Raw genomic sequence first — 19,404 nt, 5'->3', positions numbered from 1 at the left:
GGGGGGGGGGGGGGTGTTTCAGGCCATCAGCAGGCAGTGGACCCTGGAAGGTGTTTTAGGCTAGGGGTGGTCCCTGGGAGGTGTTTTAGGCTAGGGGAGGGCTAGGGGAGGTCCCTGGGAGGTGTTTTAGGCTAGGGGTGGTCCCTGGGAGGTGTTTTAGGCTAGGGGAGGGCTAGGGTTGGGCTAGGGGCTAGGGGAGGTCCCTGGGTGGTGTTTTAGGCTAGGGGTGGTCCCTGGGAGGTGTTTTAGGCTAGGGGTGGTCCCTGGGAGGTGTTTTAGGCTAGGGGAGGGCTAGGGGAGGTCCCTGTGAGGTGTTTTAGGCTAGGGGTGGTCCCTGGGAGGTGTTTTAGGCTAGGGGAGGGCTAGGGGAGGTCCCTGTGAGGTGTTTTAGGCTAGGGGAGGGCTAGGGTTGGGCTAGGGGCTAGGGGAGGTCCCTGGGTGGTGTTTTAGGCTAGGGGTGGTCCCTGGGAGGTGTTTAAGGCTAGGGGAGGGCTAGGGGCTAGGGGTGGGCTAGGGGAGGGCTAGGGGTGGGCTAGGGGCTAGGGGTGTTCCCTGGGAGGTGTCTTAGGCTAGGGGTGGGCTAGGGGAGGGCTAGGGGTGGGCTAGGGGTGGTCCCTGGGAGGTGTCTTAGGCTAGGGGTGGGCTAGGGGTGGGCTAGGGGAGGGCTAGGGGTGGGCTAGGGGCTATGGGTGTTCCCTGGGAGGTGTCTTAGGCTAGGGGTGGGCTAGGGGTGGGCTAGGGGAGGGCTAGGGGTGGGCTAGGGGTGTTCCCTGGGAGGTGTCTTAGGCTAGGGGTGGGCTAGGGGAGGGCTAGGGGTGGGCTAGGGGTGTTCCCTGGGAGGTGTCTTAGGCTAGGGGTGGGCTAGGGGAGGGCTAGGGGTGTTCCCTGGGAGGTGTCTTAGGCTAGGGGAGGGCTAGGGGAGGGCTAGGGGTGGGCTAGGGGTGGGCTAGGGGAGGGCTAGGGGTGGTCCCTGGGAGGTCCCTGGGAGGTGTTTTAGGCTAGGGGTGGGCTAGGGGCTAGGGGTGGGCCCTGAGAGGTCCCTGGGAGGTGTTTTAGGCTAGGGGTGGGCTAGGGGCTAGGGGTGGGCCCTGAGAGGTCCCTGGGAGGTGTTTTAGGCTAGGGGTGGGCTAGGGGCTAGGGGTGGGCTAGGGGAGGGCTAGGGGTGGGCTAGGGGCTATGGGTGTTCCCTGGGAGGTGTCTTAGGCTAGGGGTGGGCTAGGGGAGGGCTAGGGGTGGGCTAGGGGAGGGCTAGGGGTGGGCTAGGGGCTAGGGGTGGGCTAGGGGAGGGCTTGGGGCTAGGGGTGGGCTAGGGGCTAGGGGTGGGCCCTGGGAGGTGTTTTAGGCTAGGGGAGGTCCCTGGGAGGTGTTTAGGCCATCAGCAGGTGGTGCACCCTGTGCAGCTGCTGCTGGTTGAGGACCAGGCGATGGACCTGCTCCTGACCGCGGGGGCATGGGAACGCCACGCGCCCCACGAACACTGTTCCTCCCTGAAGCTCCTCCTCCTTGGCCTTACGGGGAGAGAGAGAGAGAGAGAGAGAGAGAGAGAGAGAGAGAGAGTGAGACACCGTGAAATGACACACCACTGTGCAACTGCACAGGCATAAAGTGAGTGGCAAATCTATAAAGTGCAGTAAATGGTACATGCAGCAGACTGGGTGGCTAGGCTAGCTAGTTTCTGTTCTCCCAGAGAGCAGCAGACTGGGTGGCTAGGCTAGCTAGTTTCTGTTCTCCCAGAGAGCAGCAGACTGGGTGGCTAGGCTAGCTAGTTTCTGTTCTCTCAGAGAGCAGCAGACTGGGTGGCTAGGCTAGCTAGTTTCTGTTCTCCCAGAGAGCAGCAGACTGGGTGGCTAGGCTAGCTAGTTTCTGTTCTCCCAGAGAGCAGCAGACTGGGTGGCTAGGCTAGCTAGTTTCTGTTCTCCCAGAGAGCAGCAGACTGGGTGGCTAGGCTAGCTAGTTTCTGTTCTCTCAGAGAGCAGCAGACTGGGTGGCTAGGCTAGCTAGTTTCTGTTCTCCCAGAGAGCAGCAGACTGGGTGGCTAGGCGAGCTAGTTTCTGTTCTCTCAGAGAGCAGCAGACTGGATGGCTAGGCTAGCTAGTTTCTGTTCTCCCAGAGAGCAGCAGACTGGGTGGCTAGGCAAGCTAGTTTCTGTTCTCCCAGAGAGCAGCAGACTGGGTGGCTAGGCTAGCTAGTTTCTGTTCTCCCAGAGCGCAGCAGACTGGGTGGCTAGGCTAGCTAGTTTATGTTCTCCCAGAGAGCAGCAGACTGGGTGGCTAGGCTAGCTAGTTTCTGTTCTCTCAGAGAGCAGCAGACTGGGTGGCTAGGCTAGCTAGTTTCTGTTCTCCCAGAGAGCAGCAGACTGGGTGGCTAGGCTAGCTAGTTTCTGTTCTCTCAGAGAGCAGCAGACTGGGTGGCTAGGCTAGCTAGTTTCTGTTCTCCCAGAGAGCAGCAGACTGGGTGGCTAGGCTAGCTAGTTTCTGTTCTCCCAGAGAGCAGCAGACTGGGTGGGTAGGCTAGCTAGTTTCTGTTCTCCCAGAGAGCAGCAGACTGGGTGGCTAGGCTAGCAAGTTTCTGTTCTCCCAGAGAGCAGCAGACTGGGTGGCTAGGCTAGCTAGTTTCTGTTATCTCAGAGAGCAGCAGACTGGGTGGCTAGGCTAGCTAGTTTCTGTTCTCCCAGAGAGCAGCAGACTGGGTGGCTAGGCTAGCTAGTTTCTGTTATCTTAGAGCGCAGCAGACTGGGTGGCTAGGCTAGCTAGTTTCTGTTCTTCCAGAGCGCAGCAGACTGGGTGGCTAGGCTAGCTAGTTTCTGTTCTTCCAGAGCGCAGCAGACTGGGTGGCTAGGCTAGCTAGTTTCTGTTCTTCCAGAGCGCAGCAGACTGGGTGGCTAGGCTAGCTAGTTTCTGTTATCTCAGAGAGCAGCAGACTGGGTGGCTAGGCTAGCTAGTTTCTGTTCTCCCAGAGAGCAGCAGACTGGGTGGCTAGGCTAGCTAGTTTCTGTTCTTCCAGAGAGCAGCAGACTGGGTGGCTAGGCTAGCTAGTTTCTGTTATCTTAGAGCGCAGCAGACTGGGTGGCTAGGCTAGCTAGTTTCTGTTCTCCCAGAGAGCAGCAGACTGGGTGGCTAGGCTAGCTAGTTTCTGTTATCTCAGAGAGCAGCAGACTGGGTGGCTAGGCTAGCTAGTTTCTGTTCTCCCAGAGAGCAGCAGACTGGGTGGCTAGGCTAGCTAGTTTCTGTTATCTTAGAGCTCAGCAGACTGGGTGGCTAGGCTAGCTAGTTTCTGTTCTCCCAGAGAGCAGCAGACTGGGTGGCTAGGCTAGCTAGTTTCTGTTCTCTTAGAGCGCAGCAGACTGGGTGGGTAGGCTAGCTAGTTTCTGTTCTTTCAGAGAGCAGCAGACTGGGTGGCTAGGCTAGCTAGTTTCTGTTCTCTCAGAGAGCAGCAGACTGGATGGCTAGGCTAGCTAGTTTCTGTTCTCCCAGAGAGCAGCAGACTGGGTGGCTAGGCTAGCTAGTTTCTGTTCTCCCAGAGAGCAGCAGACTGGATGGCTAGGCTAGCTAGTTTCTGTTCTTTCAGAGAGCAGCAGACTGGATGGCTAGGCTAGCTAGTTTCTGTTCTTCCAGAGAGCAGCAGACTGGGTGGCTAGGCTAGCTAGTTTCTGTTCTCCCAGAGAGCAGCAGACTGGGTGGCTAGGCTAGCTAGTTTCTGTTCTCCCAGAGAGCAGCAGACTGGATGGCTAGGCTAGCTAGTTTCTGTTCTCCCAGAGAGCAGCAGACTGGATGGCTAGGCTAGCTAGTTTCTGTTCTTTCAGAGAGCAGCAGACTGGATGGCTAGGCTAGCTAGTTTCTTGGGACATTTGTTTTGTCATTTTGCTACATCTGTCATTCAAAATATACATTATTTTTCACTTCTGCGAAACCTTTGGGAACCACAGGTGTTAATGAGCAGGTGTGCATTAATGAGGATACAGAACAACCTCTCGTGTAATATTGCTTAAAGGACCACTTCACCACTTTTCAACATCTCTTCATATAATTGGTCCTCACTATGTTCATGATAAAACACCACCATTTCTTCCTACTCAGTCTGTGTCTCATAGGAGGGCTTTGGGCAGTTTGGACACCCGTCCACCAGTGACATCATCATTAGGCAGATTTTTTTTTAAACAAGATTTGTTTTTAGATTTTTATTATCATGAGAACGATGGCTTCAACTTGGTGGTGTTTTATCATGAACATTAGTTAGGACCAATAGGACCAGTAGGACCAATAGGTCCTATAGGACCAGTAGGACCAATAGGTCCTATAGGACCAGTAGGACCAATAGGTCCTATAGGACCAATAGGTCCTATAGGACCAGTAGGACCAATAGGTCCTATAGGACCAATAGGTCCTATAGGACCAATAGGTCCTATAGGACCTATTGGTCCTATAGGACCTATTGGTCCTACTGGTCCTATTGGTCCTATTGTTCCTACTGGTCCTATAGGACCTATTGTTCCTACTGGTCCTATAGGACCTATTGGTCCTACTGGTCCTATAGGACCTATTGGTCCTACTGGTCCTATAGGACCAATAGGACCTATTGGTCCTACTGGTCCTATAGGACCTATTGGTCCTATAGGACCAGTAGGACCAATAGGACCAATAGGACCAGTAGGACCAATAGGACCAATAGGACCAGTAGGACCAATAGGACCAGTAGGACCAGTAGGACCAGTAGGACCAATAGGACCAATAGGTCCTATAGGACCAATAGGTCCTATAGGACCAGTAGGAACAATAGGTCCTATAGGACCAGTAGGACCAATAGGTCCTATAGGACCAATAGGACCTATTGGTCCTACTGGTCCTATAGGACCTATTGGTCCTATAGGACCAGTAGGACCAATAGGACCAATAGGACCAGTAGGACCAATAGGACCAATAGGACCAGTAGGACCAATAGGACCAGTAGGACCAATAGGTCCTATAGGACCAGTAGGACCAATAGGACCAGTAGGACCAGTAGGACCAATAGGACCAGTAGGACCAATAGGACCAGTAGGACCAATAGGACCAGTAGGACCAATAGGTCCTATAGGACCAGTAGGACCAATAGGTCCTATAGGACCAGTAGGACCAATAGGACCAGTAGGACCAATAGGTCCTATAGGACCAGTAGGTCCTACTGGTCCTATTGGTCCTACTGGTCCTATAGGTCCAGTAGGACCAGTAGGACCAGTAGGTCCTATAGGACCAGTAGGTCCTATAGGACCAGTAGGACCAATAGGTCCTATAGGACCAGTAGGACCAATAGGACCAGTAGGACCAATAGGTCCTATAGGACCAATAGGTCCTATAGGACCAGTAGGAACAATAGGTCCTATAGGACCAGTAGGACCAATAGGACCAATAGGTCCTATAGGACCAGTAGGACCAATAGGACCAGTAGGACCAATAGGTCCTATAGGACCAGTAGGACCAATAGGTCCTATAGGACCAGTAGGACCAGTAGGACCTATAGGACCAGTAGGACCAATAGGACCAGTAGGACCAATAGGACCAGTAGGACCAGTAGGACCAATAGGTCCTATAGGACCAGTAGGACCAGTAGGTCCTATAGGACCAATAGGACCTATTGGTCCTATTGGTCCTACTGGTCCTATAGGACCAATAGGACCAATAGGTCCTATAGGACCAATAGGACCTATTGGTCCAATAGGACCTATTGGTCCTATAGGACCAATAGGTCCTATAGGACCAATAGGACCAGTAGGACCAATAGGACCAGTAGGACCAATAGGACCAGTAGGACCAATAGGTCCTATAGGACCAGTAGGACCAATAGGACCAGTAGGACCAGTAGGACCAATAGGACCAGTAGGACCAGTAGGACCAATAGGACCAGTAGGACCAATAGGTCCTATAGGACCAGTAGGACCAATAGGTCCTACTGGTCCTATAGGACCTATAGGTCCAGTAGGACCAGTAGGACCAGTAGGACCAATAGGTCCTATAGGACCAGTAGGACCAGTAGGGCCAATATGACCAATAGGACCAGTAGGACCAATAGGTCCTATAGGACCAATAGGTCCTATAGGACCAGTAGGACCAGTAGGACCTATAGGACCAGTAGGACCAATAGGACCAGTAGGACCAATAGGTCCTATAGGACCAGTAGGACCAATAGGTCCTATAGGACCAGTAGGACCAATAGGACCAGTAGGACCAATAGGTCCTATAGGACCAGTAGGACCAATAGGTCCTATAGGACCAGTAGGACCAATAGGACCAGTAGGACCAGTAGGACCAATAGGACCAGTAGGACCAATAGGACCAGTAGGACCAGTAGGACCAATAGGACCAATAGGACCAATAGGACCAATAGGTCCTATAGGACCAGTAGGACCAATAGGTCCTATAGGACCAGTAGGACCAATAGGTCCTATAGGACCAGTAGGACCAATAGGTCCTATAGGACCAATAGGACCAGTAGGACCAATAGGACCAGTAGGACCAATAGGTCCTATAGGACCAGCAGGACCAATAGGACCAGTAGGACCAATAGGACCAATAGGTCCTATAGGACCAGTAGGACCAGTAGGACCAATAGGTCCTATAGGACCAGTAGGACCAATAGGACCAGTAGGACCAGTAGGACCAGTAGGACCAATAGGACCAGTAGGACCAATAGGACCAGTAGGACCAGTAGGACCAATAGGACCAGTAGGACCAATAGGACCTATAGGACCAGTAGGACCAATAGGACCAGTAGGACCAATAGGACCAGTAGGACCAGTAGGACCAATAGGACCTATAGGACCAGTAGGACCAGTAGGACCAATAGGACCAATAGGACCAGTAGGACCAATAGGTCCTATAGGACCAGTAGGACCAATTATAGGAAGAGAAGTTGAAAAGTGGTGAAGTGGTCCTTTAACCCATTTAGACCTGAGGACCATGTCTTCTAAATCCTGACATGTTTCTATATCAGTCGTTCTCAACCTTTTCATGTCAAGGACCCCAAAGATTATCTGTATTGTACCGACCCCAATCTGAAAATATGTTGTTCCAGGGACCCACATCTGAAAATATGTTGTTCCAGGGACCCCCATCTGAAAATATGTTGTTACAGGGACCCCAATCTGAAAATATGTTGTTCCAGGGACCCCCATCTGAAAATATGTTGTTCCAGGGACCCCCATCTGAAAATATGTTGTTCCAGGGACCCCCATCTGAAAATATGTTGTTCCAGGGACCCCAATCTGAAAACATGTTGTTCCAGGGACCCCCATCTGAAAATATGTTGTTCCAGGGACCCCCATCTGAAAATATGTTGTTCCAGGGACCCCAATCTGAAAATATGTTGTTCCAGGGACCCCAATCTGAAAATATGTTGTTCCAGGGACCCCCCATCTGAAAATATGTTGTTCCAGGGACCCCCATCTGAAAATATGTTGTTCCAGGGACCCCAATCTGAAAATATGTTGTTCCAGGGACAACCCTGGTGTTGATGGTACATGTATAGAATTACCTTCACACAGTGGGTTAGGGTTAGTATAAAGTATAAAGAGTTGCATGTATAGAATTACCTTCACAAAGCCGGACACCGGGAAGGTGGCGAAGTCAGAGATGGCCTTTGCTCCAGGCTGCTGTGAGACAACATGCTCAGCCACCTCATCCTGAGAGAGAAGATAAGGACAGACAACCAGGTCAGGATGGTTAGATACAGACATAGAGGACAGACAACCAGGTCAGGATGGTTAGATACAGACACAGAGGAGGACAGACAACCAGGTCAGGATGGTTAGATACAGACACAGAGGAGGACAGACAACCAGGACAGGATGGTTAGATACAGACACAGAGGAGGACAGACAACCAGGTCAGGATGGTTAGATACAGACATAGAGGAGGACAGACAACCAGGACAGGATGGTTAGATACAGACATAGAGGAGGACAGACAACCAGGTCAGGATGGTTAGATACAGACACAGAGGAGGACAGACAACCAGGTCAGGATGGTTAGATACAGACATAGAGGAGGACAGACAACCAGGACAGGATGGTTAGATACAGACATAGAGGAGGACAGACAACCAGGTCAGGATGGTTAGATACAGACATAGAGGAGGACAGACAACCAGGTCAGGATGGTTAGATACAGACACAGAGGAGGACAGACAACCAGGTCAGGATGGTTAGATACAGACATAGAGGAGGACAGACAACCAGGTCAGGATGGTTAGATACAGACATAGAGGAGGACAGACAACCAGGTCAGGATGGTTAGATACAGACATAGAGGAGGACAGACAACCAGGTCAGGATGGTTAGATACAGACATAGAGGAGGACAGACAACCAGGTCAGGATGGTTAGATACAGACATAGAGGAGGACAGACAACCAGGTCAGGATGGTTAGATACAGACATAGAGGAGGACAGACAACCAGGTCAGGATGGTTAGATACAGACATAGAGGAGGACAGACAACCAGGTCAGGATGGTTAGATACAGACAGAGGACAGACAACCAGGTCAGGATGGTTAGATACAGACATAGAGGAGGACAGACAACCAGGTCAGGATGGTTAGATACAGACATAGAGGAGGACAGACAACCAGGTCAGGATGGTTAGATACAGACAGAGGACAGACAACCAGGTCAGGATGGTTAGATACAGACAGAGGACAGACAACCAGGTCAGGATGGTTAGATACAGACATAGAGGAGGACAGACAACCAGGTCAGGATGGTTAGATACAGACATAGAGGAGGACAGACAACCAGGACAGGATGGTTAGATACAGACATAGAGGAGGACAGACAACCAGGTCAGGATGGTTAGATACAGACATAGAGGAGGACAGACAACCAGGTCAGGATGGTTAGATACAGACATAGAGGAGGACAGACAACCAGGTCAGGGTGGTTGGATACAGACATAGAGGAGGACAGACAACCAGGTCAGGATGGTTAGATACAGACACAGAGGAGGACAGACAACCAGGTCAGGATGGTTAGATACAGACATAGAGGAGGACAGACAACCAGGTCAGGATGGTTAGATACAGACATAGAGGAGGACAGACAACCAGGTCAGGATGGTTAGATACAGACAGAGAGGAGGACAGACAACCAGGACAGGATGGTTAGATACAGACATAGAGGAGGACAGACAACCAGGTCAGGATGGTTAGATACAGACATAGAGGAGGACAGACAACCAGGTCATGATGGTTAGATACAGACACAGAGGACAGACAACCGCTTTGTGGAAAAATAACATTGAATGTCAAATAGTCTCTAGTCCTTGATTATAATACCACCCTGTTTGTTATTATTACTTGCACAAGCAGAGCGTGCAAGTCATGTTTTCAGTCAGGTGCTACGATGCGCGTGTTTAGGGCCAGCACATGTTATGATGTCATATGCTGGCCCCAAGCTGACCGTGCAGGGGTGTTTTTGTCATGCTACGAAGCATGTGTCCCATGACGTGATGAAGATATGTACCAATGTCCCTTAGAATGCACGTGATATGATGTCATACGGACATACGGAAGCTGACCGTGCAGGTATGTTTCCCATGAATCGTGATCAGTGTTGTAACTAACGCCCTTACATCACGTTACGTTACCTAACGGCGCTACTTTTTGCAGTAACTTGTAACGGAGGCTTTACATTTCCCTATTCCATAACGGCCTTATAGTTATTGTCCGAGCGTTACCCGCGTTATAGCGTTATTATGTCAACGTATGATCCAAGTGAAAAGTTTCCCCATACAGCGCCGTGAGTCTGTCATACAGGCTCTGTGCTGACTGCTGCTGAGAGAGCGCGCCGCTCTCTGTGTTGTACTGTGTTGACAGTTTCGTTTGTGCTCTCATACTAGCCTCTGAGCCCACATGGCTACGCACCCTAACGCCAGGGCTCCACCGGACGCGTTGCGTCTCCGTCGCGTCGCGTAAAAAAAACGCACCGGTTCAATTTTAATGCACGCGTCGCGTCTCCGTCAACGCGGGCAGTGGAGCCACCCTTCATTGATTAAAAAGGGAACATTCCCTGACGGTGACGGAGACGCGACGCTGACGCGCCCGGTGGAGCCCGGCCGAACATGAACAAAGCATGTCGCAGAAGAGGTCATTGATTGGCTAACGTAGGGCCAGATTTCAGGGTAAGCCAATCAGAGACAGTCTGACAGAGTAGGGCGGGTCTTACTCGTATGTAGTCATATGTAAACACAGACAGACACACAAACCCTTGTAACGCATACACAGAAAAGGCCGGTTGAACGAACATTATTACCACACGCTACGACAGCGAGATCGGATGCTTTGTGGGTTGGAAATACAAGCATTATTTGAGTACTTGCGGGTAAAGGAAATGTTTTAACATGCCATGGAGTGTCCCCGCTGTGTGTGATTCCCCGCACTTCCTTTATTATTATTGCTGCTGCTGCATCCCTCCAGGAGGGACCCTCCTGCGCTAGCCAGCATTAGCTAGTGGGCGCCGCAGCACAGTGCCTGACGTTAGCCGTGCGTTAGCCTTGCACACCGTTGCATGCTAACGGATCCCCGCGGGACCGTGGCCACCTCCCCGGGCACAGATATATATAAACTATCTATGGGCACAGTGATAGGGCTGCCCTCTCCCCCCCCTTCCCCCCCAGACAAACATCGAGGTGAAAATGCTAATTATGTGGCGGACAGAAAGCATTGTCCACAGCCAAGAAGAGCAATGCAAATCTAAGAAAGCATCTTAAATCAGTCCATGAGCTAGGCTGCCTCATATCACCGTAAAGTAAAGTAACAGACAAAGATCGATTTTAAATCGCCACAGAGGCATGTCACCAAGAGTCAACTTGACAAAATGATTTGTCAAGTCAAGGTATTTTGTTGAGGAAATGCTTCCCCTCTCAACGGTGGTCTGTTCCTTTCAGAGCACTGGTCAGCAAAATACCAGTGAAAGCAGGGCCAATGTGCAGAAATACATTTTCCAAATACCTGAACAGTGAATATTCTAAAATGGAAGATGAGCTCAAAAATACATTTGATGAATTAGAATATCTCTCTACCACTGCAGATATATGGACTCATTTTTCATTATTTTTATTATTATTTTTTTCATATTGCAAATTTGTTTTGAAGGCAAGTTGAGGCTACAATAAAGATGCCTGTCAAAATTTCTGAACATGTTTTATTGTTCCACTAAATTTCATAATGTTAGGAGGGAGTTGTCTTTTCTCTTACTGTGCAACAGAACAAAAAACCTTCTTTTAAATCGTTTTTTTTTTTTTTTTTTTTTTTTAAGTAAAGTAAAGTAACTTTAAAAGTTACTTTCATAAAGTAAAGTAAAGTAAAGTAACTTATCTAAAAAAAGTTACTTTTTTAGATAAGTAACTATAACTATAACTCTTTACTTTTTAAAAGTAACTTGAACAACACTGATCGTGATGAAGATTATGTACCAATGCCAGGGTATAATTGGTTTACGATGGTGACGTAATGATGATACGTTTCAGTGTCAAGTACATACGCATCAAACCACACAGCCGATATATACCAGCCTGATTTTATGGTCAGAAGGGCCGTAATAGCCTGTACTCTTTTCCAAGTGTCTGTTTTCACAACTGAATGAGATGAGTACACACATTAAATGTAGACGTTTCTTTTCATTTTTATTATTTATTGCTGGTGAAAACCGATTAAATAATCTGTATTATTTTTAGACCGTTTCAATACGGCGTTTTTATGGTTGAGTGACAAAGTGAATTTAATGTTGTTTAAAGTTTTTTTTCTCAGTAGGTGTTCCCGCATAACTTCCAGGTATGATGATGTCACACGCACACACACACGCACGCACACGTACACGCACACGCACACGCACACACACCTTCAGTTTGTCCAGGGTCTGGCTGAGGTTGTGCAGGCGAGCCGTCTGCTCCAACAGCTGGGCGCTGGCACTGACTGCAGGTTAGGAAAGGGTTAACACAGTCACATTATTAAAGGGTTAACAGCTGGGCGCTGGCACTGACTGCAGGTTAGGAAAGGGTTAACACAGTCACATTAACAGCTGGGCGCTGGCACTGACTGCAGGTTAGGAAAGGGTTAACACAGTCACATTAACAACAGCTGGGCGCTGGCACTGACTGCAGGTTAGGAAAGGGTTAACAGGGTGAACAGCTGGGCGCTGGCACTGACTGCAGGTTAGGAAAGGGTTAACACAGTCACATTATTTGATAGGCAAATGACCACTGCACGCATGCACGCACGCACGCACACTCCACTCCAGCCACTGCTACAGAGCTGACAATGAGGTTATGTCTTCCCCTCCAGCACAACAGGGTGGTATAGTAGCAGTAGTAGTAGCAGTAGCAGTAGCAGTAGTAGCAGTAGCAGTAGTAGTAGTAGTAGTGTAGTAGTAGTGTATTGTTACCTGGGGTCTTCCCAGTGATGTCCACCACCCTGACTCCAGCACTGAGGGTCAACAGGGTGGTATAGTAGTAGTAACAGTAGTACTAACCTGGGGTCTTCCCAGTGATGTCCACCACCCTGACTCCAGCACTGAGGGTCAACAGGGTGGTATAGTAGTAGTAACAGTAGTACTAACCTGGGGTCTTCCCAGTGATGTCCACCACCCTGACTCCAGCACTGAGGGTCAACAGGGTGGTATAGTAGTAGTAACAGTAGTACTAACCTGGGGTCTTCCCAGTGATGTCCACCACCCTGACTCCAGCACTGAGGGTCAACAGGGTGGTATAGTAGTAGTAACAGTAGTACTAACCTGGGGTCTTCCCAGTGATGTCCACCACCCTGACTCCAGCACTGAGAGTCAACAGGGTGGTATAGTAGTAGTAGCAGTAGCAGCAGTAGCAGTACTAACCTGGGGTCTTCCCAGTGATGTCCACCACCCTGACTCCAGCACTGAGGGTCAACAGGGTGGTATAGTAGAAGTAGCAGTAGTACTAACCTGGGGTCTTCCCAGTGATGTCCACCACCCTGACTCCAGCACTGAGGGTCAACAGGGTGGTATAGTAGTAGTAGCAGTAGTACTAACCTGGGGTCTTCCCAGTGATGTCCACCACCCTGACTCCAGCACTGAGGGTCAACAGGGTGGTGAGGAGCTGGTCTGTCCGTCTGTAGAGGCTGCTGCTGGGGACAGAACGCTGTTCCTGGCCTGTAGGGGGCAGCAGAGAGCCACGCTGTTCCTGGCCTATCTGGGGCAGTTTGGCAACGTGCAGCGGAGGCAGCGAGGCCAGCTGGGCCCTCATCTTCTCACCCTAGACAAGACACAACACCAGACACATGGGACAGTTCTACTGGATCTCGTCTCCACTATAGTCCCTCCCTGACATTTAGTTCTACTGGATCTCTAGTTCTACTGGATCTCTTCTCCACTTGTCCCTCCCTAACATTTAGTTAGGGTTAACCCTAAACCTATGGAATTAACTTCCCATTGCAGTCAGAACTACAGACTCACTCCCAATCTAAACTATGGAATGAACTTCCCATTACAGTCAGAACTACAGACTCACTCCCAATCTAAACTATGGAATGAACTTCCCATTGCAGTCAGAACTACAGACTCACTCCCAATCTAAACTATGGAATGAACTTCCCATTACAGTCAGAACTACAGACTCACTCCCAATCTAAACTATGGAATGAACTTCCCATTACAGTCAGAACTACAGACTCACTCCCAATCTTCCGTCGTAGTCTGAAAACCCACCTCTTCAGACTCCATCTTAGCCCGTAGCCCCTCCCCTAGCCCGTAGCCCCTCCCCTAGCCCGTAGCCCCTCCCCTAGCCTCGACGACCTTACAGGCGAATGCAAAGGCTCAACTTATGTAACTTACACTATATAGTGCACTCCACTATATTATAGTGTAAACTCATAGTTTCATTATATTATATTAGGGTTAGTTTACCTTCAGTCTGTTGCTCTGCTTCTGGAGGTGTTTGATGGCCAGACGCTGAACCTCCACCTGCTGACGGAGGAGAGGAGAGTCCACCACCTCCACTGGCCCTGAGACCCCAGCTGGATGGAGACACACACACTGTCTATTATACACACACACACACACACTGAGGAGAGGAGAGTCCACCACCTCCACTGGTCCTGAGACCCCTATTATATATACACACACACACACACACACACACACTGTCTATTATACACACACACACACACACTGAGGAGAGGAGAGTCCACCACCTCCACTGGTCCTGAGACCCCTATTATATATACACACACACACACACTGTCTATTATACACACACACACACTGAGGAGAGGAGAGTCCACCACCTCCACTGGTCCTGAGACCCCAGCTGGATGGAGACACACACACACACACACTGTCTATTATACACACACACACACACACACTGAGGAGAGGAGAGTCCACCACCTCCACTGGTCCTGAGACCCCAGCTGGATGGACACACACACACACACACACACACACACACACACACACACACACACACACACACACACACACACACACACACACACACACACACACACACACACACACACACACACACACACACACACACACACACACACACACACACACACACACACACACACACACACAAACCTCCATTATATGTACACGCACGCACGCACACACACACACACACACACACGCACGGACTTCTCTTGTGGGGTCTGGCATTTTGGACCTCTTCTTGAGATAAAGGCCTCACTAGAAGGACATTTCTCAGTGTTTTGGACACACACCCCCCATAGACCAGGTGGAACCAGTAAACTCACCTCCAGAGGAACCAGTGGGACCAGTAACCTCACCTCCAGAGGAACCAGTGGTACCAGTAAACTCACCTCCAGAGGAACCAGTGGAACCAGTAAACTCACCTCCAGAGGAACCAGTGGTACCAGTAAACTCACCTCCAGAGGAACCAGTGGTACCAGTAACCTCACCTCCAGAGGAACCAGTGGAACCAGTAAACTCACCTCCAGAGGAACCAGTGGTACCAGTAACCTCACCTCCAGAGGAACCAGTGGAACCAGTAAACTCACCTCCAGAGGAACCAATGGTACCAGTGGTACCAGTAAACTCACCTCCAGTGGAACCAGTAAACTCACCTCCAGAGGAACCAGTGGTACCAGTAAACTCACCTCCAGAGGAACCAGCGGTACCAGTAACCTCACCTCCAGAGGAACCAGTGGAACCAGTAAACTCACCTCCAGAGGAACCAGTGGTACCAGTAAACTCACCTCCAGAGGAACCAGTGGTACCAGTAACCTCACCTCCAGAGGAACCAGTGGAACCAGTAACCTCACCTCCAGAGGAACCAGTGGAACCAGTAAACTCACCTCCAGAGGAACCAGTGGTACCAGTAACCTCACCTCCAGAGGAACCAGTGGAACCAGTAACCTCACCTCCAGAGGAACCAGTGGAACCAGTAACCTCACCTCCAGAGGAACCAGTGGTACCAGTAAACTCACCTCCAGAGGAACCAGTGGTACCAGTAAACTCACCTCCAGGGGAACCTTGGACCAGCGAGGCGATGCCAGTGGCCGCCGGGCCTCGCTGTGCGATGCCGTCCACGGTGATCTTGGTTTGGCTGCTGAGACGCTGCTTCAACTCAGCCTTCTCCGCCTCCAGCTGGTCGATGTCGGCCTGCAGAGCATCCATGGTCTCCTCAAATTCCCTGGAGGACAAGAGGACACCATTTAATGTAACACGGTCTCCTCAAACTCCCTGGAGGACAAGAGGACACCATTTAATGTAACACGGTCTCCTCAAACTCCCTTGAGGACAAGAGGACACCATTTAATGTAACACGGTCTCCTCAAACTCCCTGGAGGACAAGAGGACACCATTTAATGTAACACGGTCTCCTCAAACTCCCTGGAGGACAAGAGGACACCATTTAATGTAACACGGTCTCCTCAAACTCCCTGGAGGACAAGAGGACACCATTTAATGTAACACGGTCTCCTCAAACTCCCTGGAGGACAAGAGATATATGACACTAGTTACTCTAACATCCTCCCTGAGACGACCACAGGACACTAGGTACTCTAACATCCTCCCTGAGACGACCACAGGACACTAGTTACTCTAACATCCTCCCTGAGACGACCACAGGACACTAGTTACTCTAACATCCTCCCTGAGACGACCACAGGACACTAGTTACTCTAACATCCTCCCTGAGACGACCACAGGACACTAGTTACTCTAACATCCTCCCTGAGACGACCACAGGACACTAGTTACTCTAACATCCTCCCTGAGACGACCACAGGACACTAGTTACTCTAACATCCTCCCTGAGACGACCACAGGACACTAGTTACTCTAACATCCTCCCTGAGACGACCACAGGACACTAGTTACTCTAACATCCTCCCTGAGACGACCACAGGACACTAGTTACTCTAACATCCTCCCTGAGACGACCACAGGACACTAGTTACTCTAACATCCTCCCTGAGACGACCACAGGACACTAGTTACTCTAACATCCTCCCTGAGACGACCACAGGACACTAGTTACTCTAACATCCTCCCTGAGACGACCACAGGACACTAGTTACTCTAACATCCTCCCTGAGACGACCACAGGACACTAGTTACTCTAACATCCTCCCTGAGACGACCACAGGACACTAGTTACTCTAACATCCTCCCTGAGACGACCACAGGACACTAGTTACTCTAACATCCTCCCTGAGACGACCACAGGACACTAGTTACTCTAACATCCTCCCTGAGACGACCACAGGACACTAGTTACTCTAACATCCTCCCTGAGACGACCACAGGACACTAGTTACTCTAACATCCTCCCTGAGACGACCACAGGACACTAGTTACTCTAACATCCTCCCTGAGACGACCACAGGACACTAGTTACTCTAACATCCTCCCTGAGACGACCACAGGACAGGACTCTTCTAATGAACAATACTCAGTGTATTCCAAACCAATAGCTGATCTACAAGCTGATGAGTGCCGCAGTGTCAGCTTTGTAGTTGTGCCGTTTCAAGTGTGAAGTACAACTTCGGTCTGAACAGAATTTACAGATTAACAAGTCAAGGTCATCACACAGTCTCTATTCCTGAGATCTATTATGTAAGTAAGGGATAATATCTGGCTAGGTGGTCATTACATTGTCGGTGGTCATTTAGGCTTCGCCTCGGTGGTTAAACTCCCTGGATGATATCATCATCCAGTCTTTCTAGGGCTGTCTGACCAGACTCTAGGGTTAGGTTTAGGTAGTAGTCTAGTCTAGTAATGAAGAGCACATAATGAATGGTAAAAACTGTAAGTTTGATTTTGTGCAAGTAAGTAGCTTTGACATTGAAAACTTGCTGTCATCACTGCCATGTGACAAACCTGCTGGTACTGACATGTTAGACAGTAAACTGTTAAGAATTGCATCATCCTATATATCTAATCCGATTAGTCACATTTGTAATAGGTGCTTAACCTATGGAGTTTGTCCTAAGGCTTGGAAGCCTTATGGAGTTTGTCCTAAGGCTTGGAAGGAGGCAAAGATCATTCCTTTGCCCAAGGATAAAAAGAAACAATTCACAGGGCCAAACAGCCGGCCAATTAGCATACTTCCTGTTCTGAGTAAATGAATGGAAAAATGTAGCAATATGGCACTTGATTGGATGGTGAGCTACTTATCGGAGAGATCACAGAGAGTGTTTTTTAATGGTAGCCTATCCGAATGCAAGTTTAATAATTGTGGGGTTCCTCAAGGAAGCTGTTTGGGTCCTTTACTTTTCATTATTTTTACAAATGATCTCCCTTGTGTTGCTATGAACACCAATATGGTAATGATCTCCCTTGTGTTGCTATGAACACCAATATGGTAATGATCTCCCTTGTGTTGCTATGAACACCAATATGGTAATGATCTCCCTTGTGTTGCTATGAACACCAATATGGTAATGATCTCCCTTGTGTTGCTATGAACACCAATATGGTAATGATCTCCCTTGTGTTGCTATGAACACCAATATGGTAATGATCTCCCTTGTGTTGCTATGAACACCAATATGGTAATGATCTCCCTTGTGTTGCTATGAACACCAATATGGTAATGATCTCCCTTGTGTTGCTATGAACACCAATATGGTAATGATCTCCCTTGTGTTGCTATGAACACCAATATGGTAATGATCTCCCTTGTGTTGCTATGAACACCAATATGGTAATGATCTCCCTTGTGTTGCTATGGACACCAATATGGTAATGATCTCCCTTGTGTTGCTATGAACACCAATATGGTAATGATCTCCCTTGTGTTGCTATGAACACCAATATGGTAATGATCTCCCTTGTGTTGCTATGAACACCAATATGGTAATGATCTCCCTTGTGTTGCTATGAACACCAATATGGTAATGATCTCCCTTGTGTTGCTATGAACACCAATATGGTAATGATCTCCCTTGTGTTGCTGAACACCAATATGGTAATGATCTCCCTTGTGTTGCTATGAACACCAATATGGTAATGATCTCCCTTGTGTTGCTATGAACACCAATATGGTAATGATCTCCCTTGTGTTGCTATGAACACCAATATGGTAATGATCTCCCTTGTGTTGCTATGAACACCAATATGGTAATGATCTCCCTTGTGTTGCTGAACACCAATATGGTAATGATCTCCCTTGTGTTGCTGAACACCAATATGGTAATGATCTCCCTTGTGTTGCTATGAACACCAATATGGTAATGATCTCCCTTGTGTTGCTGAACACCAATATGGTAATGATCTCCCTTGTGTTGCTGAACACCAATATGGTAATGATCTCCCTTGTGTTGCTGAACACCAATATGGTAATGATCTCCCTTGTGTTGCTATGAACACCAATATGGTAATGATCTCCCTTGTGTTGCTATGAACACCAATATCTCCCTTGTGTTGCTGAACACCAATATGGTAATGATCTCCCTTGTGTTGCTGAACACCAATATGGTAATGATCTCCCTTGTGTTGCTATGGACACCAATATGGTAATGATCTCCCTTGTGTTGCTATGAACACCAATATGGTAATGATCTCCCTTGTGTTGCTGAACACCAATATGGTAATGATCTCCCTTGTGTTGCTATGAACACCAATATGGTAATGATCTCCCTTGTGTTGCTATGGACACCAATATGGTAATGATCTCCCTTGTGTTGCTATGAACACCAATATGGTAATGATCTCCCTTGTGTTGCTATGGACACCAATATGGTAATGATCTCCCTTGTGTTGCTATGAACACCAATATGGTAATGATCTCCCTTGTGTTGCTATGGACACCAATATGGTAATGATCTCCCTTGTGTTGCTATGAACACCAATATGGTAATGATCTCCCTTGTGTTGCTATGAACACCAATATGGTAATGATCTCCCTTGTGTTGCTATGAACACCAATATGGT

The 19,404-nt window shown here is 48.9% G+C and overlaps 1 protein-coding gene across 4 annotated transcripts in view; it reads right to left on the bottom strand.

Annotated features, from left to right (window-relative positions):
- Positions 1-1,133: 1,133 nt before the first annotated feature.
- LOC306928450 (dynactin subunit 1-like) overlaps positions 1,134-19,404 on the bottom strand; it is a 142,326-nt gene continuing 124,055 nt past the window's right edge. For 2 of the 4 annotated variants that reach the window (XM_079508576.1, XM_079508579.1), the window contains 6 exons: positions 15,483-15,655; positions 13,903-14,012; positions 13,030-13,252; positions 11,866-11,939; positions 7,565-7,654; positions 1,135-1,508 (listed from right to left, as the gene is read on the bottom strand). In XM_079508576.1, coding sequence (XP_079364702.1) covers positions 1,368-1,508; positions 7,565-7,654; positions 11,866-11,939; positions 13,030-13,252; positions 13,903-14,012; positions 15,483-15,655 — 811 coding nt within the window. In that variant the 3' untranslated portion in view covers positions 1,135-1,367. Of the gene's footprint in view, positions 1,509-7,564; positions 7,655-11,865; positions 11,940-13,029; positions 13,253-13,902; positions 14,013-14,282; positions 14,306-14,385; positions 14,409-15,482; positions 15,656-19,404 lie in introns of all 4 variants that reach the window. The other 2 variants (XM_079508578.1, XM_079508577.1) reach the window with 2 other exon arrangements.

This window comes from Electrona antarctica, assembly GCF_951216825.1.
Source record: "Electrona antarctica genome assembly, chromosome: 8".
NCBI classification, from domain to species: Eukaryota; Metazoa; Chordata; class Actinopteri; order Myctophiformes; family Myctophidae; genus Electrona; species Electrona antarctica.
Note: the sequence above shows the minus strand (reverse complement) of the source record. Positions and strands in the feature narration are given on the sequence as shown.